The 24303-nt window shown below is 55.5% G+C and overlaps 2 protein-coding genes across 7 annotated transcripts; both read left to right on the forward strand.

Moving 5' to 3' along the window:
* The first annotated feature begins 172 nt into the window (after positions 1-172).
* NOP2 (NOP2 nucleolar protein) lies at positions 173-6214 on the forward strand. The gene is made up of 16 exons (XM_063394239.1): positions 173-355; positions 432-477; positions 553-638; positions 1744-2009; positions 2299-2342; positions 2464-2633; positions 3386-3585; positions 3685-3774; positions 3853-3940; positions 4036-4176; positions 4353-4492; positions 4778-4867; positions 5131-5253; positions 5337-5434; positions 5530-5660; positions 5768-6214. Exons 1-16 carry the CDS (start codon positions 250-252, stop codon positions 6025-6027), a joined length of 2079 nt encoding a protein of 692 aa, XP_063250309.1. The 5' UTR covers positions 173-249; the 3' UTR covers positions 6028-6214.
* A 6369-nt stretch (positions 6215-12583) lies between these two features.
* Positions 12584-23167, forward strand: IFFO1 (intermediate filament family orphan 1). 6 transcript variants are annotated; one of them, XM_063394241.1, is made up of 9 exons: positions 12584-13582; positions 18401-18461; positions 18546-18641; positions 18878-19018; positions 19934-20118; positions 20600-20720; positions 21423-21515; positions 21687-21817; positions 22411-23167. In XM_063394241.1, exons 1-9 carry the CDS (start codon positions 12900-12902, stop codon positions 22511-22513), a joined length of 1614 nt encoding a protein of 537 aa, XP_063250311.1. In that variant the 5' UTR covers positions 12584-12899; the 3' UTR covers positions 22514-23167. The 6 variants fall into 6 exon arrangements, with proteins under 6 accessions (XP_063250311.1, XP_063250312.1, XP_063250313.1 ...); XM_063394242.1 differs by having other exon boundaries at positions 20600-20708; positions 21420-21515; XM_063394243.1 differs by having other exon boundaries at positions 20600-20708.
* The last annotated feature ends 1136 nt before the right edge of the window (positions 23168-24303 follow it).

Consider the following 24303-nt stretch of genomic DNA (forward strand, 5'->3'; position numbering starts at 1 on the left):
TCTCTTTCCTCCTTGCCCGTGTACCCCGCCTGTCTCTGTGCCTGCCTGGGGCTGTTCAGCCCCTGCCGCGCTGCGGGCCCGCCCGTGAGTGCCCGCGGCGGGCCGGGCCGTGACGTTTCCGGCAGGGCCAATCAGCGATCGCGGTCGGCGGCGCCGGCCAATGGGCGGGGCGGGGCGGGCCCGCGGCGGGCGCGTGCGCCGGGGCGGCGGGGAGCGCGGCACGTGTGGCGCGGGGCCCGCGGCGCGGCCATGGGGCGGAAGCTCGACCCCACCAGGAAGGAGAAGCGCGGCCCCGGGCGCAAGGCCCGCAAGCAGCGCGGGGCCGAGGTGGAGCTGGCCCGCTTCCTGCCGCCAGGTAAGTGCGGCCGGGACCGGGCCGCGGCCGCCCCGCGGCGCCCGCGGCCCTCTCACCGCCGCGTGTCTTCCCGCAGAGCCGGAGACCGGCAGAAAGAAGCTCTCCAGTCACGGCAGAAAGAGGTGAGGGGGCCGGTTCGGCGGGCCGGGGTTTGCGGGCCGGGCCCGGGCTGATCGCCGCCTCCCCTCCCGATGCAGGGCCGCCAAGAGGCGACTGGGAGCGGGCAGCGGCCCGGCGGGGAAGAGGCCGCTCGGAGGAGGAGGAGGAGAGCGGGAGCCGACAGGTGAGCGAGTGGGATGGGAGCGGGTCCGAACCGGGCTGACGGGCCCCCGGCCGGCTTCACCCCGGGCGCCGCCGCCACCGTCCTTCTCTGGCGTCGTTTCCAAGGCAGGGGACACGTGGGATTTGATAATTTTAAATCACAGAGTCCTAGAGTATCCTGAGCTGGAAGGGACCCGCAAGGATAATTGGGTGTAGCTCCTGGCCCTGCACAGGATCACCCCAAGAGTCACACCATATTCCTGAAAGTGCTGTCCAGACACTTCTTGAACTCAGACGGACTTGGTGCTGTGATCACTTTCTTGGGAACTTATTCTAGTGCCCAGCCGTCCTCTGGATGAAGAATCTTTTTCTGATATCCCACCTAAACCTCTCCAGACACAACTTTGATTGCCGTTCCCTCGGATCCTGTCACTGGTCACTACAGAGAAGAGATCAGTGCCTGCCCCTCCTCTTCCCCTCATGAGGAAATTGCAGACTGCAGTGATCTCTCTCCTCAGTGTCCTCTTCTCCAGGCTGAACAGACCAAGTGACCTCAGCTGCCCCTCACAAGGCTTCCCCTCCAGACCCTTCATCATCTTGGCCCTCTTTTGGGGTCTCTCTAATAGATAACAACAATGAATTCTATCTGATTTCTGGTGGCTGCCATGCCAGGAGGCAGCGTTGTCTCAAGAACTAGTCAAAGGTGTCTCTTCTGTATGTTAAATCCATTTTTTACTTATCCTCCATTCACAGCAAGGTTGTTGCAGGCTGCTTTTATAGCTGAGGCTTTAAAATCTTTGTGTTACATCTTGTGCAACCTAGGAAACTCTTGAAGTAGAAAGAAGGAAGAGTAGACAAAGATTGGGACAGAGGGTACTGTAATATGTCAGAGCAAATACCATAAGAATTTTGTGGCAGTGTTTTAATTTGGTAGTTCTGGTTAGATCTCCTGAAAGGTTCACTGGGGGAGAAGTGAGAATATGCCCAGTACTTCATGAGATGTAGAGACCAAGCAGTCCCTCCCTCTGGACAGGTAGCTCAGGACTTTTTTGTGTAAAAGCTGAAAAAGCAGAGCAGCTGATTTTTGGAAATAATTCCTAACTTTAAACCACTTCTTCTGCCTCTAGTTGAAGAGCAGCCGTCCCCACAGAAGGAGAAACGTGCTGTAAAGGCAGCAGGACAAACTGCCCGTGGCCGATCTGGCTTCACTGATGGCAATTCCAAGTGGCTGGTTCCAGCCAAAGCCAAGAAAACCCAACCTAAAGGAAACCATGTGGAATTATCCAGTGATGGTGAGGTGGAAGAGGGCAGCTGGGAGATGGAGGAGGAGGAGGATGGGAGCAGCGATGAAATGGTGGATGATTATGGTGCCTCATCATCAGAGGAAGAAGAGGTAGGAACTTCCTGCCCTAAACTACACAAGAAATGCTTGGTGTTGTTGGCTGGAAGGACCCCTTGGGCTTGGGGAGAAAGGATGGCTTTAGTGGCAGGGGATGGTGAAGTGGTGCAGAACTTTCTTCTTTCCTTCACAAGAATGATTTCAAGTTTAACAGCTGATTCCAGCATAACGTTCAGTGCTTTTGCTTGTTGTCCCTTTTAAACACAGCAAGTAAATTTCACAGATGGTGGGAAAAAAGGGGAGACTGTGGATGTTTTTTGATTTATCTTTTATCTCTATTTAGCTGCTGCCTATTGAAAAAAATGCCCTGAAGCAGAAGCGTGACAGGTGAGTGTGTAGAGCCTTTCTTGGATAGATGAGAAGCCTGTGTTGTTATTCTTCTGTCTTTTCTGCCATCTGAGAAATGGTAGTTGAGAAGTGTTTGTGTGATCCTGTTCTTGGTCCTTAGGGAAGGCTTCAGTGAAGATGACAGTGAAGAAGAGGAGGAGGAAGAGGAAGCAGAGGAGGCAAGCAAGCAGAAAATGGGACAGAAGGAAGAAGAGGGCCCAGATCTGCAGCTCAATGTGGATATAGATGAACAATTTAAACTGCCAACTAGTGAAGAGATTGAGAAGGAGGATATCCTTTTTATCTGTGACATCCATAAGCCATGTGCGTGATGCAGCATGGGGCCTGGATTATAACCAAAAAGCTTCACTTGGACTTCATCGTGCATATTGCTTAGCAAAAGTGTCTGTGCATGACAAGGTATTTTTAGCTGAGCTGTCCTAATAGATACTGTATAATGCTGTGGTTTTGTATAGCACAGCTAGAAATCTGTGACGCCCTGCATGGGGCTTGGAACCTGCCCTAATTTCCTTTCTAGTCCTAAATACATATGGATGTCTTATTATGTGGTTTGTTCCTTTTTACCCTGATTTTCCTGGTGGGTGTTTGTATAACCCATTCCCAGAGTTTCTGATGGCAGCAATTCTAGCATCCAAAGTGCTTGCTGCTGGACTTTGGTGATGTCAATCTCCTGCCTCCCTTCTTACTCTCCTCTGTACCCCTTGGTTGCCCTTGGGCAACTTCTAGTCTCTTTTCTGCTGCAGGTAATGCTTTCAGTGTTAAAACACTTCTTTTGTTGGGTTTTTTTGTCTATTTTTCTCTGTTTACCTAGAGTAATTCTTTCAAACACCCTCTAGTTCTGCCTTGTGAACTTTTTTTGTTGGGTTTCATCCCATGAATCCTGCATCTGCTGAGCTCTGATGGAAGCAGTATTGCAGCCTCTGGCGCAGGCGCTGTTGCGGTGCGTGAGTCCAGCACTGTACTTGTAAAGAGCCCCTGTGCGAGTTCCTTGGCTGCTGATGATTCCTTGACGGTGTTCCCACCTGCTGAGCCTCCAGACCTGCACGTCATTCACCAGCGCATCCAGGGCAACATGGAGGTGCTGCAGGACTTTAGGGAGAAGCGGGAGGAGGGCCGCTCCCGGCAGGAATACCTCGCGCTGCTGCGCCGGGACATGGCCGCCTACTACTCCTACAGCGACTTCCTGCTCTCCAAGCTCATGGACATCTTCCCGCTCCCTGAGGTGGGATCCTGCCCTCTCATGGCTGTGCTGACCAGCAGGGGTTGGGCTGCCTCCCTGAGAATTCATTTTTATCTGTTCTCTGTCCCTTCTTCCGTCCAGCTGGTGAACTTCCTGGAGGCTAACGAGGTTCCCCGCCCTGTCACCATTCGCACCAACACGCTGAAGACGCGGCGGCGGGACCTGGCACAGGTGAGCAGGAGCCAGGGGCTGTGTCCTGAGCTGCTGTCCCACGGAGCGGTGCCTCAGTCCCTTGTCCTTGCCCTGCAGGCTCTGATCAACCGTGGTGTGAATCTTGACCCCCTGGGGAAGTGGTCGAAGACGGGACTCGTTATTTATGACTCCACTGTGCCCATCGGTGAGATCGCCTTTACTGTACAGGGCTGAGCTCACCCGCTCCTGCTTCCTTTCCTTGCACGTGTCATCTTCTTCTGTTCTGCCTTCCCTGCCCAGGTGCCACCCCAGAGTATCTGGCTGGACACTACATGCTGCAAGGAGCCTCCAGTCTTCTCCCTGTCATGGCGCTGGCTCCGCAGGAGAACGAGCGCATCCTGGATATGTGCTGTGCCCCAGGAGGCAAGACCAGCTACATAGGTACCACCCTGGAGCCTTGGGAGGGATGCTCTGTCAAGTGAGGAGTTTCCACAGGTCTCCACAGAAAGGGGGAATACAGGGGGACTGAATTTGAGGAAAGGAGGGGGTGGCTGTCACTGGAGACAAAGGCACGAGAAGTTTTCAGTCCCTTGCTGGTGTGTTTTGCCCTCTGGCAGCTCAGCTTATGAAGAACACAGGGATGATCCTGGCTAACGACAGCAGTGCTGAGCGGCTGCGTAGCGTGGTGGGGAATTTGCACCGGCTGGGAGTCACCAATGCCGTTGTGAGTAACTGCGATGGACGCCAGTTCCCCAAGGTATGCTCCTGTTTGCAGTGCTCACCCAGAGCTGCTGTGCTGGCCCTTTAGTGAAGCAGTGCTCTCCAAAGTCACCTGCTGCAGGAGGATGAGCAGATCTGCTGGGGAATGTGTTTATTTGATACAGAGGCAGGAAGGTGGACAGGGGAAGAGGGAGAAGGAGTATTTCCTGCCTTCCCAGTCTTCTGGTTCTCCTTCTAGTCTTGGCCTTCTTTTGAGTCCCCCACCTGTGAGCGTAATTCCAAGTCTACATCTGCCTCCAAATCTAAATCTGCATCTGTGTAGGTTCTTGGAGGCTTCGACCGTGTCTTGCTCGATGCTCCTTGTAGCGGAACAGGCGTCATTTCCAAGGATCCTGCTGTCAAAACCAACAAGGTGGGTGACCAGTGCAGACTCAAGTATGAGTCATGAGAGAAAGGCCTTTGGGGCAGCTTTATTCTTGAGAGATACCTACAGTACATTTTCCTTTCTTATTCTGTGTGTTGTACCAGGGCTAGGTTTTTGAGATTACTTCTGCAGAAGACTCCAGACTCTTGTACATTATATGTGCTTTGCTCTCCTGTCATTCCCTCATCCACAGCAGAGGCCTGGGGTGCTTCCCTGTGCCTGTGGCATCCTACCCTTCCTTTGTCTCTCAGGATGAGGCGGATATCCTGCGTTGTGCCCACCTGCAGAAGGAGCTGATTCTTAGCGCCATAGATTCAGTCAACGCTGCCTCGGAGACAGGGGGCTACATTGTCTACTGCACTTGCTCCATCATGGTGAGTGCCTTCTGCCATGATCTGCTGGGGTCCCCTCCTCAGGAGATGGTGAATTCTGGATCCTAATGCTTGGCCTCTGGCAGGTGGAGGAGAACGAGTGGGTTGTGGATTACGCCCTGAAGAAACGCAATGTCCGTTTGGTGGCCACAGGCCTGGACTTTGGCAAGGAAGGCTTCACCAGGTGTGTGCCAGGGCACAAGCTGCACACGTGACGGCTCCTTGGGGGCCAGATGTGAGCAGAGGTGTTCTGTCCTCCTCACCCCCTTCCTCCCGCAGGTTCAGGGACCGCCGCTTCCACCCGTCCCTCAAGTCCACGCGCCGTTTCTACCCCCACACGCACAATATGGATGGGTTCTTCATCGCCAAGCTCAAGAAGTTCTCCAACGCCATCCCACAGGCACGGAAAGGTACCGTGGTGCTGGAGCTCGGCTGCGCTGGCCGGGCTGCCCCCGCAGGCTGCTTCCCCTGTGGCAGGCACGCGGGTTCTCCCCACAGCGCCTTCCTCTCCTTTCAGATGAAGAGCCTGCTGTGGAAGCAGCCGCTCCGCCCGCTGTCCCCGATACCAGCATCGCAGAGCCTCTGCCAAAAAAGAAGAAACTTGAGAGATCAAAAGCTGAAGAAGAGCAGAAGCTGCCCCAACCTGCTCTGAAGAAGAAACTTTCCTTGCAAGCACAGAGGAGACCCTTGAAGGCTGTCCGACCTTTTCCCAAAATGATGCGGCCTAAAGTCCTGACCAGGAAGAAGAAGCATAGAGTGAAGGCGAATGGACAGTGAGAGGAACTGCTTTTCCACGTCTTGGTCCCATCCTTGGAGAGCAAAGGCTGCTGCAGCACTGTGTGTATCCCCACCATGCTGCTCTGTGCAGATCAGCTCTGAGCGCCTGGGACAAGGATAGCCCCCTTTGCTCCTTCCCTTTGCATCAAGGGCTGATGCACTGACCCATTAAAAGTTTTATACTCTTGCTCAAGTCTTGTTCTTTTTCCTTGGAACACAAAATGAAGAATTCTGCTGTCCCCTTATTCCCTACAAGGGGGATGTTTGTGAAGAAGCAGTGGGAGCTGAAATCCTTGCTGCCTGCATGAAGGCTGTATTGTGTGGAGCTGTCAGCTGAGTGCTTTGTCTGGGCAGGGCTCTAGCCCAGTGGCTCCCCAGTTCCGTGTTGTCACTTAGTTCACTCTTGTGACTGTCCCCATTTCATCATTTCTCTGGTCCCCAGCAGTCTCAGTTCTTGGCCTCCCAGACTTGAGCAGGGATTGCTTTTGGTTTGTGGAGCTGTACAATGAAGTTCTTTTTGCCTTTATGTTCACCCAGATGCAGCTGCTTCTCCTTAAGACATAGCAGGCAGTGGTCTGGGCTGTTTCTATTTAAATGTCCTGGTCTGCTACATGTGAGGCTGCAGCTTTCCCACTCACTATCAAAGCCACCAGGCACAGAGTGATCAGCAGAAACCGAGGGAACCTGCTGTGATGGGTGCCCAGGGAAACACAAAACAGCACTTAAAAAACACAAGCAATGAAAAAGGCCTAATCCTGTTCTGGATCCCTGGCCCATCAAAGCTGGACTGTGCTGGTGGATTGTCTGCCCACACTTTGGTGGGTCACTGGCAGCTGCTCCTCAGGCTTGTGGTGTGTGTGCTGCCTGGTTCTCAGGCCTCCTTTCCTGCTTGCAGGCTAGCCCAGCTTGCAGTGAGCTAAGGGACCAGCAGCGTGTGTGCATGCCGGGAAAATGGCTGGGATTAGCTTAATGCGAGGCCAGGACAGATGGTGGTAACTGGGAGCAGGGCTGAGCCACACAGGCACACTGACCAGCAGCCAGTCTCCATGTGACTGGCTGCTGTGCATTCCTCTCTATTCCCCATGCTCAATTCTCCCTGATTTAGCTTAATGCCTCCCTTTTGCCTCCTTCTATCCTTCACCTCAACACCCCATAGCAAGTTTTGTTCCCATAATCTCCCTTGAAACATTGCACGATAAACTTTACACAGTCCTGAAATTACCCTCAAACATCCTATCAGAGATCTGTTCTTTCCCACGAAGCCCATGATAATGCTGCTTTTTTATCAGTTGTGAAGTTTCTGGCTGAAGCTCTTTAGGGTTACACTTGAGTGGTTCCTGTAATGGTTCGGTCTCTCAGCGTCTCAGGAGTCCAGTCTTTGTTAGAGACCTTGTTATCTTCTGCTTTTTAGGGCTTATCTATCTGTGTGTTTTATGAACTATAGCCCTGTTTGGAGTGGGGAAGGGCAGAGGGGACTGACTTTATAATTTTGTGTTGAATAGCCATTAAACAAATATCTTCATAGTTTAAAATTAACTTTTTCCCCATGCTTCCCCAGTGAATTAGGTCAGGGAGGAGCCTCTGAATGCATCTGTCTCACTCTGGACTAGTGTGATGAGGTCTGGATTGTTGGATACAGAGGACCCAAGGGAAGATTTTCGGTGTCTTTCAGAATAATTAAATAAATGTCAGGTTCAATAGCACACAAGGGGAGGAATTACTGCTTCAATACTGCATTTCTAGTACCCCCATCTGCATAAAGACTGTAAAATTGGTAAATGTTCAGAGAGGACAAATAGATCCTAAATTTTGGTGAGAGAAGCAGCAAGAGCCTCTTTAAGCCCTGGGCCTGTCCTTTCGGGAGCGATGCTGATCTGTCCTGTTGTTGCTGCCCCTGCTGCAGTAACCATGTGAGTGTGCAGCCTCAGCTTGAGAACCAGTTTATCCTGATAACCCCAGCAGCAGGGACAGAGTTTTCCTGGTTGGGATCCCAAGGTGACTGTCTGGTTTCCAGCAATGTCCAAATTATGATGGAATTTCAGCCCTGAGATGCAGGACTATGCTTTATGAAATGCAGAAATGCTGCTTTAACTGTGTCAATAAAACTTCTCTCCTGCTGAGCATTCTTCCAATCACTTGGCATGCCTGCAAACCTTTTGTTATAGCTGTGAAGAGATGGGAGAAGTTTTCACCTCTCTTTGGTGGTTTGATCTCCTGCTCTTGACATCAGCCATTGCAGTTATTGTTGCTCAGAGAGATAATGTTGAGTGAGACACTGGAATGCCGCCATCGAGCTTCAGAGGCAGCACTGGGGATGCAGCAGCTGGGGACAAAGCTCAGTGGTTTCCTCTGCATTCTGGTACAAGGCTGTGGTCACATTAGGCTTGTGCTTGCAGCTGCCTTCTTACTCTGGGAATCTTTTGTTACTTGCAAGCTGAGATTTCTGGAAAATGTGACTGCTGGATCACCTTTCAGTACCTTCCTTTAATGTGTTTTAATATCTGAAAGCTGCTGATAACGTGGCTTGTGAGAGCTGAGACAGAGCAAAGCAAGAACTGAGGCAGAGCAAGGATTGAAAGCAGATCTGAGGTAAAAATGCTGTCACAGATTAAAAGCTTGTTGAGAGAAGTCGTGATATCTGTTCCACTGTGCTGCTTGCAGTCCTCCCCAAACTGGGAGTCTGCTGGAGCAGCCTTGTCAGGGCACAATGAAGACAGCCAGCTGGCAGCTCCTGCCTCGCAGGCTCCGGAGTGCTGCCAGGAGGGAGAGGCAGGCCCTGCACTGCTGCACCCCTGGGGGGGTGCAGGAAGGAAAATTAAGACTTCTGGGGACAAGAGCGTGTAATGGAAGGAGAGGAGACTCCAGAGGCGACGGGGGTCGGCCACTGACCTAGTGATGTCATGTGCTGTAATGTCTGTTCTGGGCGGCCGTGCTGCGTCTGGTTGCACTGTCTCATGTCTGGCTGCGTCCAGGAAGGGGCTGAAATCCTGCACCGCACACTTCGGGGACTTGGGTATGAAATTTGGATCTTTGTGCACACACTACACTGCACATAGCACCCAGAGATACAGGCACTTGTAGGAGCTGAATCCATAAATGGCCAAAGTGCCATCGGTGAGTCTTGTTCCCACAAACTGTCCATCCCTGCCAGGGAGGATGTGGAGAGCTCCTGAGGAGGATGTCTGCAAGTCGCACCTGCCTGATGGAGTCAGCCAGGAACTGCTGAGAAGGTAAGGTCAGTTTGGTCCCAGGGTCTAGTACTGCCTAGAACTGCCTTCTCATAAAGACCTGGCTCCAAAACTCCCTCCTGGACTGATGTTTGTGTATTTTTAGAAGAAAATCCATTCCCTCCTTTGTTGCTAGACAGGAACGTTTCTGTGTGTTAACTGTGGTGATCACCAAGTTGCTGGTGGCAGCTGCTCCTCTGTACCAATTTCTCCACATTTGCACCTGAATCCAGGCAGCTGACTGGGCTGATGACTTTGCTAGGCCCAGAAGTTGCGTGTTCATTGCAACACCTCCCTCTGGTTGTGGATAGAAGCAATTTTTTGGGTCATTTTTAGTGAAGAATCTTGGAAGTTGGATGACTTGGAGACTTCACACAGAAATATTTCAGCAGTGTGCAAGGGAGAAGGTACCACTGAGGAACTCGGAGGGAAAGGGGAACAGGGACATGGGGTACAGACACACCAAGGAGACCTATGACTTACAAAAAGAGCCTCTGCGAAAGCTGTGGAGCTAATTTGGACTGGTTTCACCTACGAAATACCTTTGCAAGGAGGATGTGTTAGCTTCCAAGAGCTTCTGAGATCTGGGAGAGGAGGAGCATCTCAGTCTGGTAATGGATGTCACAGCTTGGCAAATGATTGGTGATTTTAACAGGGGGTTGCCACCTGGGGAACCAACCTTGATTTGCCCATGGAGGATAGAGGTAGAGGCCTAATCTCTTTTTACTGTGCTATCAGCAATTAGAGTCCCACATGAGTACCTGATCTGAACTACAGGAATTTGAATTGTCTGTTTTGCACAGAAAATGCAGTGCTTCTTTCTTGGCCTTAAAATCTGTGGAAGTAAAATAAATACCACCATGTTTGCGAATAAGTGTCTTTTTTCACCTTGGCTACAGGTATGATTTTAAGAGCTGCAATGTACAGCTCTGCATGTCAGCAGCTGCGGTCCAGCAGTGTCACTGTTGACCCTGAGCGGATAAACTGGGGGCAGGAGCCATCAGAGGGTCTGGAGAAGTGCCAGGTGTTAGGTGAAGCAAGAGAGGAAGATAAGGAGAAGGAGCTGTTGTGCTGCAGTGAGACTGAAGCCCAGAGGAGGAGAGCTGGGGTCCCCTGGGTAGGATTGTCTCTAGTTTCTGGGCTTCTGCAGGAATAACTAGAATAGGTTGGCTCTTTGCCACAGTTGTCTTCTGCATTAGTAAGAATCCTGTACCCCAGCAAGTATCCTAGGCAAAGGAAGCTAGAGCAAAAAGGAGGCTCTACACTGCCTCCTGTCCAGGAGACAGCAGTAGTGTTGGTGGGAAGAGGTGCTGGAGGCCTGTAGCCCAATTCCTGCTGTAAGCAGGGCTCTCCCGGCACTAGGTCACATCACTGGATTTGCATAGCTGGGCCCTGAGAACCACCACAGCCAGAGATTCCACCACCTGCTTCAGTGCTGTGCTGGCCTCCTGGTAAAAAAAGCTTTTCCTGATGGATGGCAATGCCTTCCTCTACTGGCATTTCATTAATCAGCTCCACTTGCTGGGTTTCCCCAGCCTGACAGGAGCTGGCCAAGCAGGGCTTGGGACAGCACTTGCTGCACAGTTTGTGGCGTTGCTCTTGCCCGTGCTCCTCGCTGGCTGCACACAGCAGCAGATCCCCCCTGTCTGACCCTGCCTGCCCAGGTGCAAGGGTGTGGAGGGGTAAAACCACGAGTATGTGAGGGGGGAGGATGCTGGCAGAAAGCACGGGCTGCCAGGCACGCAGGCAGGCTGTGGCAGCGTGGGGGGCGGGTGACAGGACGGGGCAGCAGGAAGGAGGGAGTCAGCAGTGGCTAAAGGTCACATGCTGGGAGGTTTCCGAGCTGGAGCTGTCACTGCTGCTTCAAAACAAGCTTTGTGACTGGGATCCCTCTTGTCCATCTGTCCTTCTCTTTTCCCTGGCTGTTTATTTGGTAGCATGGCTGCCAGGCACATTGCTCCCTAGCAGCTGCTGTTGCAGCGCTGGTTTCTGGAAGAGGGGGATCTCTTCTGCCAGTCCATGAGGAAAGCCTTCCTGCCCTCCTCTCCCTGGACAAAAGCACTGCTTGCCACCACTCAGCCTCTCTAGTCAGAGGCAGAGCAAAAGAACACCTGAAGATGAAAAGCATTAAAAAGGAGGTGACGGAAGGGAAAAGCTCACTTCTTTCCCAACCTACGCCCATCTTGGAGGGACTGAAATCCAGTTGAGTTCCAGTGGTCATGGGTGTGCCAGGGAGGATGCAGATGGTTACTGGTGGGAGAGGAAGTATTATAAATGCAGTTTGGGGCTGCTGTGGGGAGCTTTGAGCCATGGGCAGGGCAGGGGAGACAGGCAGGCCAGAGGATATAACTGATGCTGGACACAGCAAGGCAGGAGAGGGAAACAAGTTTAATTTCGCCTGCTCCCAGGCCAGGATGGCAGAAAAGTAATGGAGGGATGGAGGAGACCTGTAGCCCTGGAGGAGAAGCAGCAGGGAACATGCAGTAGGCAGACTCCCAGTCAAGACTCACAAAGCTAGCCATCCTCAGTGGAGCTGGGAAGTTCCTGGCACTGTGGATTGAGCCATACCTTTGATCCCACGGGAAGGGCTGTGGCACACTGCCCCACTGGAGCACACCCAGCTCCTTCCACAGAGCTCAGCGCAGTGTGGTGCTGGGCATCTCCAAATTCAAACCCACTGCTCACTCACCCCTTGCTGATGGCTCGGCTGAGACATCAGAGGCTGCTCTGCACAAGTGCCACACTCGGCTCAGCTCCTCAGTGGAAATCCTGGGGGAATGGGCCAGGAACACACAGACAGCAAGGGAACACAGGTGTCCACAGCCATGAAATATTTACATAGTGATCGATTTGTGCACATCTCCTCCCTCCGGATAATGGGGTGAGGGGCGAGGCCAGCGCTTTCTGCAAAATGCACCTGGGGTCGGGGGTAAGAGGAAATGACCTAAAGTAAGCTAAAATAAGGGACATGAAACCAGCCCCCGGCCTGTTTTGTGAACAGGGGAGGAGGAGGGGGTTGCAAGGCAAGCATGATATCTGAGAGGCTGCCTCCGCACAGGCTGCTCTGCCCCACTGCCTCGCCATTGTCCAGCGGCAGCTCCCCGTGGGCGGGCTGCTGGCACAGCGAGGGCACGGCTGTCTTGGGGGGCTCGGGAGAGGATAACGGGAAGGTTTGGGGTGCAGAAGCAAAGTTACGCCCTCGTTAAGGGGGGCAGCTCTGGGAAAGCACTGAATTCTATGCAAAAAAGGATAAAATATTAAAAAGGGGGCAGAGGCACGCTGTGTTGCGGCTGAGCTAGTTACGGAAATCGGCACCAGGCGGGGCTTCAGCTAGCGGTGCCGGAGAGGGACTTCCCTCCCGGGAATCCTGCCGGGCCGCGCCGCGTCCCCTCGCCCCGGGGCGCCCCGAGACCCTCCGGAGAGGCCGAGCCGCCCCTCGGGCCGGCGGAGCAAAGGGAGGTTCTGCTACGTCCCCTCCTCTGCTCGCTCCGCCCGGGGCCGGCGGCGGGGAGCGGGGGGAGCGGGGGCGGCTCTCGGAGCCCGCCGCCGCCGCATCCCCGCCGCAGCGGAAGCCGCGCCCCCGCCGCCGGGGCCGGCCGGGCGCATCCCCCCGCCCGGCGCTCCCCGCCCCGTCCCGCCGCCGCCATGAACCCGCTCTTCGGCCCCAACCTCTTCCTCCTGCCGCAGGAGCAGCAGGGGCTGGCGGGCCCCGAGCTGCCGCCGCCGCCCGCCGCCGAGCCGCTGGCCGGGGAGCCGCCCGCCGGCCCCTTCCCCGCGCCGCCCGCCGCCATGGCCCTCCGCAACGACCTGGGCTCCAACATCAGCGTCCTCAAGACGCTCAACCTGCGGTTCCGCTGCTTCCTGGCCAAGGTCCACGAGCTCGAGCGGCGCAACCGGCAGCTGGAGAAGCAGCTGCAGCAGGCGCTGGAGGAGGGGGCGGGCGGCCGCGGTCGCGGACCCCCGCGCCGGGACCAGGCGGTGCAGACCGGCTTCGTGGGTCCCATCCGCACCCTGGGGCTGGGGCTGGGGCCGGGGCTGGGGCTGGGCTCGGCCCGGGCGCTGGGGTCCCCCGGCTCCCGCCCCGGTGGTCCCGGCCAGCCCTCCGCCTTCTCGGCCGGCTCCCGCTTCATGCCCGGCACCATCTGGTCCTTCTCGCAAGCCCGGCGGCTCGGCCCGGGGCCCGAGACCACCCTGGTGCAGGGACCCGGCGTCTCCTGGGTCCACCCCGACGGCGTGGGAGTGCAGATCGACACCATCACCCCCGAGATCCGAGCGCTCTACAACGTGCTGGCCAAGGTGAAGAGGGAGCGCGACGAGTACAAGCGCAGGTGAGAAGGGCGGCGGGAGCCAGGGCCACCGGCGACATTCCCGGGGCACCGAAACTGTGGATGGGGAGGCTGCAGGGCTCTGCCCGGTGGGCGCTGTGCGGGAGAGGCGGGGAGGGAAGGCGACAGTCCTGGGCAGACTTCTCGGGGGCACGGGCTGCAGGCAGCGTGAGGGAAAATGTGTACCCCTGAAGGCATTTGTTTGTGCATGGGTCTCCTCCCTTGGCACCTGGCGTGTGAACCCTCTCGGGATGTTTGTTGAGCCTTTTTCCATCGTACCAGCCTGGCACGAGGGACTAGAAATGCTTTTCCAGGCAGAGAAGGAACAACTCCAGGAGCTGTGTTTTAAAGCCGAGGGGATCTGGAAATGCTCGGGACGGGAGGAGCGGCCTGAAAGTAGGGTGAGGAAGGTGGACATGCAGCAGTGAGTGGGTTTGGATTGGAGAAGGCTTCTGGAAAAAGTTCTCTGGATGTGTCAGAAGGTGCCGAGAAGCCGCTCAGCAGGGCTGGCCGCTCCTAGGCCCTTTCCCTCGCCAGTGCTCTCCAGCTGGCCCCTCAGCAGCAGAGAGCTGAGGCAGGACACCCCACTCCTCGGGGGCTTTCCTCCCGACCCAAAATAGCTGTGGCTTGGCATGTGCCCTGGGGAAGGGTGTTCAGAACGCCAAGGCGATCTCTTGGCCCGTTCTCTGCCGTGCAGGGCGACCGCCGCTCTCGCCTCTTGCCCGCAGTGCTTTTGAGTCAGGCCGGCCTCCGAGGCTGCCCCGGTTCCGCACGTAGGGTGAAATCAGGCTGGGCCGGCCCCGCGGGGTCAGAGCGGCACTGTAGACTGACACCGCCCTGGGTTGGGGTTTTTCCAGAAGTTATGATGCTTTAGAAGCAGTTAGAAAGTTTGTGATTGCACACCCGACTCCCCACGGGAGCTGTGTCACTGATCGCTTCTGCATAGCCACGGGCTCCAGTGCCGAGACCGAGGCCGGGGTCCAAGATGACACCTTGTGCTTTTGGCTTTATAAGGCTTAGGCTGAGCAAACTCGCCTGTCAGATGCTCTGAAGGCACTGAGCAAGGCATGTGGAAGGGAAGAACTGGCATCTCTTCTTGCCCACCAGCTGCTGCGTGTACCTGAGGCCTTTTGTTACTGAGCCAGTGCTCAGGCTCCTTCTCCAGAGGGGAGCAGCACTCCTTGCACGGCATTTTCAGATCGGAGAGTGGGAAGCTGGAGCCAGTGTTTTGGCCAGAAAAGCTCGAGCCTCAAAGTGGGTCAGCCAGAGAGGACCAAGCTGGGTTTGTTGGTGCTGTGGAAACTTTGAGAAAAGGGAGAGCTTTTCAGGATCGTCCTGCTCTGGCAAGTGAGCTTCAGGGAAGGCTGCAGAGGGGGTGACAGGGGGACTGCTGAGGGTGAGATGGGGCACCACAAGCTGCTATGAGCCGATGTTATTGGTGGGATCTATTTTTGGAGCGTGTTACCAGGAGCTGGGGGAAAGCAGACCCCACCCCCAGACCCTATCCAGCACTGGGAACTTTGTGACGGGTACAGCCAGGTCCCAAACAGGGGAATGGGACAGAAGGATCCCATTTCCACACCCCTCTCCATGCTGGGGGCTGACACCAACATCCCTTGGGAGCTGAGAGTTCCCTGCCACGGTGGGCTGTGATCTGCCATGGGGACAGTGCAGCTGGTGTCATGCCTTTGCCACCTGCCTGGAGACAGATGGAAGAGACCACATTAACACAGGAGTTCACAGTTCTCTTACCCATGGCTTGGAGCTGGAGCTTGTGCTTTTTTCAGGACAACTTTGTTGCCGTGCGCCCCACAGCACTTGGAGCAGTGCAGCAGGAGCTTCACTCTGGATACAGAGGGCCTGGAATTCAAGTCAGGGATCCAGGAGGGCTATGAGGGCTAGAGGAAGGGATGAGAATAGTTGCAGCAGCAGGAGAGAGGCTTACAGGATCTGCACTTGGGAGGAGCAGACTGAAATTAGGTGGCCTGGATGGGGGCAGAGGGTATCATACAGACCTGCTGAGCGCTGGGGATCTGGGAGTCTTATCATGTTTGTGCTGTGTGCAACACCTACTGCCTGTATTCACAAGTAGTTCTTATCTTGGATGTTGCAAGGACACGCTGGAGGGATGGAGTGAGTGTGTTAGAGGCACAGAATGGTTTGGGTTGGAGAAGACCTTTAGGGGTTACCTAGTCCAATCTCCCTGCTGTGAGGTTTCACTAGATCAGGTTGCTCAAAGTGCTGACCTTGAACATTTCCAGTGATAGGCCATCCACAACTTCTCTGGTCAACCTGCTCCAGTGTCTTACCACCATCATAAGAAACTATTCCTTATGTCCAGTCTAAAACTACTTTCTTTCAGTTTAAAACCTTCTCCTCGTGTCACTGCAGGCAAAAGGTCTGGTACAAAGTCTCTCCATCATTCTTATAAGCCCCCTTGTTTATTAAAATGCTTCAGAAAGGTCTTTTGTTGTTGTAATTGCCCTCTGAGGAGCTGTGCCAGGCTGCAGGGCCATGCCCATTAAGGTGAGCTCAAACATAGTTCAGATGTGGCAAGAGAGGGATAAGTGGAGCTTCAGGTCCCGAGCAGCCCAAAGCCCCGGGGTGCACTGACCCTGCAGGATGGGGTAAAGCACCCCAGTGCCTGTTGCAGTGAGCAGGACTTTTAAAGATGGGGGAATGGTTGATTTTTCTAGGTGAACTTGTTGAAGGGACTCACCTGGCTGGGACAGCACTGCATCTTTTCGCGTCCCTGGCTGGGGAGAGCTGTCCCATAGCTGGCACGGAGCTGGTCAGGTCTGTGTGGAGCTGGGACTCTCCTGCCCTCGCTGTCTGCCTTTGGGCAGGTTGTTGCTGTGCAGCAGTGCAGGAAGGGCCTCCCCTCTCCCCTTGGCGTGCCGGTGGCCGTGGGGTTGTGTGGGGCAGCCTTGCTTACAGCTGGCAGCGGCCGTGCGGGGCTGCGGGCGCAGTGCTGCAGGCAGGTTATTATTAGGAGTGGTGCATTGCAGGAGGGAGCAGGGGAGAAGGAGCCAGGCAGGAGAGGAGCAGCAGAGAGGTTCGCAGTGGATGGGTGTACAGGTTTGTCCCCAGTGGGGTGAATCCCTGTTTTCTCCTGCCTTTTGAGCCGGTATGTATGTGACCTGTACTTGTCTTCCATAGCACTGGTGTGAAATGAGCTCTTACCAGGATTTGCAGCTGTGCTTTACGTCCCCAGTGAGTCCAGGCTATATAGAGACCCAGAGGGAGGCGGGGACCAAAAAAGAGGCAGTGCCACATCGAGAAAGATGCTGAAATTTTTTTCTTATGGTGGAAGGCGTTTTTGTCCCTGGGGAGGGAGGCTTTGTTTGAGCAGTTCCCATATAAGGGCAGTTCTACCTTTTAACTTTCTCCTTTCTTTTCCCTTCATCTCTCTCCAAAGGGATGGGAACACTCTTTGATTCCCCTTCTGGAGCTGTGGTATGGATCCAGCACCAACACGAGGAGTGCACACTTTTGTCCTCGTTTGAGTAAGGAGCAGTGTTGCTAGCTTTAAGAGCTTAGAAATTCACAAGCCAGGGCTCTCCCACATCGTCAGATTGTCCAGATACCCCGAGATAACAAATGTGAGGGCTTTTCATATGCTTTCTGGCCTCCTAGACCTTAGGGTTTATTGTTCAAACTTGGTGTGAGTAAGTGAGAGGAGAGATTTTTCACATCCTTGTGCAGAGTCGCAGTGTCTGTGTTGGTGCTTGCATGCATTAAATAGAAACCAGACCTCACAGCACCAGGAAGGGCCCAGCTCTGGTTGCTATCCCAGAGCGATCTCGCTTTCTCAGAAAAATCTGGCTCTCCCAGAAGAGCCAGGAGCTGGGTAAGAATGCAGCAGCCCTGCCCCATGCCGCACCGCAGCATATGCCAACCCCCTGCTCTATGGGATGGTCATTTAGCCAAGAGCAGTACGGCTTGGTGGCCTCCCAACAGACCGTGGGCTGGGCCAGCACTGCAGCGTGACCCAGGAGGTTGATCTCTGCAGTGAAATATAATATAATAATTGCTGGGGGATATATCTTTGCACAGCAAGGCTGGGCGCCTTGCAGCTCCGCTTTTTGCGAAGCTGCAGAGCCCAATACCCACCGGACAGCCTGGCCTAAAGTGGCACAATCCATCCTGCTTCCTTGTGGGATGAAACAGCGCTCTTTAGTCCAGCCTGTTACGCAGCAGTAGAGCCAAGGAGTCTTGTGCCCCTGTGCAGGCAGCGTGGCCTGGCACAGGGCAGCCCTCTGCATTGGGACAGGCAGAAGAGCAGCCCTTCACACACATCGTGGTCACTCACACTGTGACATGGTTTGGTGTCAAGATCAGGGTTTGTGCCTCTGGACAGCCTGAGCTGCAACACTGCAGACACACCAACGTGGTCGCAAAAATGATGCGGATGGGGCAGCTCTGCAATCCACCTGCAAACCTGTGTTGTTGAGTGTTGGAGCTGCTGTGGGGCTCAGGGGCAGACGGAGAGGCTGTGAGGGGCCATGGGCCAGCCCCGGTGAGCAGGGCGTGCGGCCCAGCTGCCGAGCAGAGCCTGCGCTCGGTGTCCCCAGCTCCCCCCATGGCAGGGCGGGCGGCCGTGCTGGGGCAGGGTTTGTGCCGGGGGGGCTGATGGGCTCGGCAGCTGCCATGGCCTGAAAACAAGAGGCCGTGCATTCCTGGGCACGTTCTCCTTCCCGCCCCGGTGCTGTCGTCCCCCCTCTCGGATAGCTTTGGGGTGAGCAGCTGCCGCTCTGTCCTCTCCCTTTGGCAGCCAGTGAGGCGAGGCCAATGGGATCTGAGCAGCGTTTGTCTCCCTAGATGGGAAGAGGAGTACACGGTGCGTGTCCAGCTTCAGGACCGGGTGGTTGAGCTGCAGGAGGTGAGCATTGCTGTTCCCCCTTGCCCTGCACCCCAGCTGCCCCACACTTGTGCTAATTTGCACATCTCTCTCTCCCTGCTGCAGGAAGCCCAGGAGGCTGAAGCTTGCCAGGAGGAGCTGGCCATGAAGGTGGAGCAGCTCAAGGCAGAGCTTGTTGTCTTCAAGGGACTGATGAGCAATGTGAGTCCCTAATCCCTCTCCAAGCCCACAGCAGTGCCCTCTCCAAGTGGTGTGGCTGGGTAGAAAAGCAGTTCCTTGGTGGGGCCCGTTGGGCACTGGCAGGGTTGGTCCAAGGCGCAGTGAGCAAAGCAGGGATGTGGGAGCAGTCCTGCAGGAGGGGGAAAGTGGGGGCACTGAGCCGTCTGTCTTGCCTAATAGTCCTCCTCTGTCCCCTTCCTGTGGTGCCGTGGGTTCAGAACATCACGGAGCTGGACACCAAGATCCAGGAGAAGGCCATGAAGGTGGACATGGACATCTGCCGTCGCATCGACATCACTGCCAAGCTGTGTGATGTGGCACAGCAGCGGAACTGCGAGGACATGATCAAGATGTTTCAGGTGAGAAGCGCCCGCTGCTGCTCCAGACTCAGCCACCAGCTCTGGGGAGGAGAAATCCCAAAGGAGGTAGAAGAGACAACACCAGCCCCCTGCTTGGGAGATGCTTGGTCACCCTTGCCCTTGCTCCTTGTGCTCCCTTGCTTTCTGTCTCTCTTGGGAGGACCAGGCAAAAGGGCACAGAGTGGAGGTGGAAAGCTCCAGATGTTGCTTTGGACATCAAGAGTCCCCTCAACCTCTTGCTGACCTGTTGTGTTGGGCCCAGGGACCCCACAGTGCTAGGGAACAGCTGCAGGAGGGAGACAAGTTGCTTGTGCGTCTGTCTCTAACTCCATCTCTCTCCCTTCCCTTCCCCTCTCCGTCATCTTCTCTCTGTCTCTCTTCTCTGTCTCTGTCTCTTTTCTCTTTCTGGATGTTGCTGCCCTTCTGTCTCGCTCTTTGTCCCTACAGAAGCAACTGGTTAGTTCCATTCAGTTGAGAAATTTTACAAATTTTAAACTTTCTTTTAAAAAGGTCGGATTCTAAATATTGACATATTTCACCTTTTTCAGACTGTCTCTTTTTTCCTATTTCTGTCACTGTGTTTCCCTGTCTCTGGACTGGGGTGGTGGGTGATTTGAGTTTTTTTGCAGTAAAAGCACATTGTTTTTTTCTCATCAGTTTCACAGATTCCATCTTTAGTTGCTTAGTTTTAGTTTTAGAAAATGCTAAAACCATATTTTATCCATTGCACCCATCTTTAACCTGATCATAATGAGCCCATCTCTCTCTCTCTCTCTCTCTCTCTCTCTCTTTTCTTCCTTCCTTTCTTTCTGTCTTTCTCTCTTTCCCTTTCTTTCTCTCCCTCCACCGTTCCTTTCCCCTCCATCTCCTCCCAACTGCCTGCTCCTGCCCTCGGACCCGGCCTCGTTTCTGTAGTCTCTGCACTTGTCTCCCGTTAAGGTCCCAGCCTCGGTGGGGCGGAAGCGGGAGCGCAAGCAGGTCAGCGACGAGGACACCTCGCTGTCAGAGAGCGATGCCTCCCGGAAACCTGACGAGGAGGAGGAGGATGAGACCACGGCCATGAGTATCAATGAGGAAATGCAGAGGATGCTGAACCAGCTGTGAGTGCGGCTGCTGTGCACCTCTGCCCATGGTGTCGGGCCAGGCTCCAGCACCAGGCTCCCTGCTGGTCCCGGGATGGGGAGGGTGAGGGCAGTCTGTGGCTTCCCTTCCCAGGAGAGGGCAAGATGAGAGATGCTGCTGTGGAGAATGTTCATTCACCCTGTGCTCTGTGGCACAGTGGGACTGACCCCTGGGAGACCTGAGCCCACCTATGCTGAGAGTGGGAGCTGGTCCAGCTCCCCTCCTCTTGCCCCCTATCTCGCCTTTTGGGAATCTGTGCCTGAACTTGCTGGGACTCCTGGCCATAAAGCCAGCCCCTTCCATCAGCTGTTGGGTTTGGGCACACCTGAGTTCAGCCTGGCCAGACCCCCGAGAGCTGCAGCCCTGCCCGTGAGCGGGTGCAAGGCTTTGGCACCGACACGCACGCTGCCTGCTGTGGCTTTCCTGCTGGGTGCTGACGTGCTGTTCCCTTGTGCCCAGGAGGGAATATGACTTTGAGGATGACTGTGACAGCCTCACGTGGGAGGAGACAGAAGAAACACTGCTCCTCTGGGAGGACTTCTCCGGATACGCCATTGCGGCCGCAGAGGTGCAGGGGGAGGTAACGGTGGTGCCGGGGCCCTGAGCTCTTGCTGGGTTGGGGTGCTCGATCCTGCCTGAGCCTGGGAAGATGCTCTCTCAAAGACCAGATTTCAGCCCCTTTCCCTTTGCAGGCCTGTACAGATGCTTTCCTGCCTTTTCTGCATGAATACAATTACAGCATCCTTGCTGAGGTCTCCTTTCTAAAGACAGGCCAGGGACCTGTAGCCAGAGGGGTGTGCTGAGGGTGGGGTGCACACATGTGGGGAAAGCCACAGCCTATCCAGATGAGAAGACTTCTCTGGCTGGACTGGTCTCTGGTGATCCTTGCTTATGTTCTCCAGCCCACCTACCCACTGTGCAGCAAGACTGCCCAAATGGAGGCCTTGGTGTCTGGCCAAAGCCCTTGTCATCCCAAATCTTTGGCCCTTGGCAGTCCCCTGGGGATGTATCATGCTTGGGAATGGTCTGTGCTCTCCAAATCTTAAGTGCAGTGCTGGGCTTGCTTGGATTGATGTGGTCACTGCTCAGTGTGGCGTGTCCTGAGTCTCTCAAGTCCATGTTGGCAAGGCTGACTCCTGTCTTATTTGTACTCCATTGTATATATTTCTTCCTCTTTTCCCAGTGCTTCCAGTTCTTTCTCTGATTTGTCTCTCTCTTGCCTTTGGTTCCTCATGTTGGACGCTTGCCTGCCTCTAAACCTGCTGTCTGCTCTCCTCAGCAGCAGGATGACAGCCTGGAGAAAGTGATCAAGGACACGGAGTCGCTGTTCAAGAGCCGTGAGAAGGAGTACCAGGAAACCATCGACCAAATAGAGGTGGGAGAAGGAGGAAATGGGGGTGCTATGGCACAGAAGGGTGTGGGATGGGGGAGTAGGTCCCTGGGGGAGGGAGATACAGTGCTGGAGCATTGGTAATGTGGGTGACAGCCCTCAGTCTGGCCGTGTCCACTGCCCTGGGATCATCTCTGCACCATTTCCCTTGAGCAGCTGGAACTGGCCACAGCCAAGAACGACATGAACCGGCACCTCCACGAGTACATGGAAATGTGCAGCATGAAGCGAGGCTTGGATGTGCAGATGGAGACCTGCCGGCGGCTCATCACTCAGTCTGGGGACAGGTGAGGTTCAGCAGGAGAGCCGGGACACCCATGCTCTGGGTCTGAAGCCAGGGTGGTGGCGAGAGTGAGCTGAAGGACTGGGGAGTACTCCTGCCCTGCCCTCATGTGGCGTCGAGAGAGGGCAGTTCCCAGAGGCTCTTGGACTCCTGGCTGGCCTCCACACAGGTCATGGTGCCACCTCTGCAGAAGGTAAGAGACACACAGGAGTCACTTTTGACACGTGAAGCCAGACCCCCCTGATGGAGAGAGGAGCTGCCATAGTGCAGGGACATCCTCAAAGGCCTGTGGAGCCAGGGTGGCTCCAGGCTGGAGACCCCTGTGGTGAACTTTCACACACCCCTAGCCTTACATACCTTGTCAGGGTCCTGCTCTGGGCATCCCCCTGCAACATCTCCCCCAGCTCTGCTTCATGCTCTTGATTGGTGTCCTCTGGAACACCCTCCCAGCACCCAGGGATTGCTGCAGACCCACACATGCCCAAAGGGGCACTTGAGCTTCTCTCCTTCCTGCTCTCGTGACCCCTGCCCACACCAAACTGTCCTTTCCCTGCCCTGGGTGATGCTATGACTGCTGCCCTTTATTGTTCTCTGCAGAAAGTCTCCTGCCTTCACTCCAACCTCCAACAGCGAGTCAGCCCCGAATGAGGAGAGCGAGGAATCTGACCGTGATCCCCCCAGCGATGCTTCCATCAGATAATGAGGGGAGGCCCGGCTCCCTCGGACCCCCTTCCTGCCACGGGGTTGCCTGAGTCACACCTGGGAGAGACTGTCAGGGACGTGGAACTGCTGGTAAACGTCTGTCACCCAGGCTGGCTCCCGTTCTGGGGTGCTTGGCAGATCCCACACACCCCCTCACCGGATACCTTGCAAATGGGAATAGCTAGATAGACCTGAGGGCCCTTGCCCAGGCTGCTCTGCCTTCAGCCCCTTCTCTATTCCCTTTCCCTGCTTTGGTTAAACTGTGGTTCGGGCAGGGAGGCTCCAAACGTGCCGTGGTGGCGTCCTGTGGGACGTGTTCCCGGGCGCCCCACACCCACCTCCTCTGGCCTCCGTCCTGGTACACTTGACCTGCCCCCGCCCTCCCTGCGCTACACGGAGCCGAACGAGAGCCGTACCTCCCTGCAAACTGGACCTGACACTGGTGCCAACTGGACCGAGCCCGGGGCTCTCCCTGTCCCTGCTGCCGGCCGGGCCTGGCCGGTGCCCACGCCGTGCCGGGCGCCCCGAGCGCTCCTGCGGGGCAGGGGCTCAGTCCCGCTCACTGTGCACTTTGCTTTGCCGCCCGTCGGCGCCGCGCTCGCGTCTGTGTTACGGGGGCGAGGTCATTAAATGGGACATTTCCTTTTCTACAGCTGCGCTGCGTCTGGGCTCTCCCTGTGCTGCCACGGACCCTGAGGCGGGGCTGTCGTCCGTCAGACCCCAAGCCCACATCAGAGGGTCTCCCCATGGGACAGTCCCATTCCTTGGGCGTGCCAGGTGGGGCTGGCAGATGGGACAGTGGTGAGATCCCTGTTCTGAGAGCCACTTGCCCTCAACAGGCACTGGTGCTGTATGGGCTGCCTTGTTTTTAACCTGGACCATCATCAGTGCAGAGGCTGAGGGACTGAAAATGAAACTTATGGACCTTCCTGTTTCCTGGCCTCCTGTGCCACACCAGGGCATGCCAGAGCACCTTCCTGCCTGTCCTCAGTCCTGTGTCCCACCTCAGTGTAACCGTGGTGGGGATCCCCTGTCCCACCATCTCCTGTAGCATTTTCCTGGCTGGCTGCAGCACCTGCTCCTCCGGAGGTGCTGACAGGAGGCTGGGGCCTGGCAGGGTGTCAGGAGGGGTGAGCAGCCTCCTGAGAGGCAGTGGGATCCAGAAAGGCAGTGTGATCACTGAGAACTGGACACAGCCTGCACAGCCAAGGCAGGTGAAGCTCTGGAGGAAAAATGTTTCCCACTAAAGGTATTGAAGGGAAGAGAAAGGACATGGCAGTAGAGTTTTTGGATCATCACTAAGATTAGGTATGGAAGATGAAATAGGGGCTGGGGGATGCAAGAGTTTCTCTCTGTAGATGTGGCCTGGGTGGTGATGCTGCCAGGTGCTTGAGCTGGGAGCGCTGTGGCATCCATGCACCCCAGCACAGTGTCTGTGTTCGGGCAGGTGAGGCTCTGCCCGTGCCTGCACAATGTGTTAAGGCATGTGTTGGCATTTCAGCAGGGGCTGAGCTGGCTGGTTAGAGCTGGCGGGGAGGCGACTCCCTGCAAATGGCAGAGGAATTGAGCAGGAAACGGGAAATCAGGGCGCAGGTGGAACACTGCTGGTGCTGGGGAATGGCAGTTCCTCAGCCTGTGGTGTGCTGTGGCTGGGCTGTGACTCCTGACTGCTGTCTTCACTTGCAGGAAGTTGGGAAAGTGTTTCACGGGAGCAGCAGGGTGCTGGGAAGCAGCAGAAGCCCTGGCTGCCTGTGGCTGTGCGGGTAGATGGGAGGTGTGTGCCTCAGT

Source organism: Prinia subflava, chromosome 3 (assembly GCF_021018805.1).
Source record: "Prinia subflava isolate CZ2003 ecotype Zambia chromosome 3, Cam_Psub_1.2, whole genome shotgun sequence".
Classification (NCBI taxonomy): domain Eukaryota; kingdom Metazoa; phylum Chordata; class Aves; order Passeriformes; family Cisticolidae; genus Prinia; species Prinia subflava.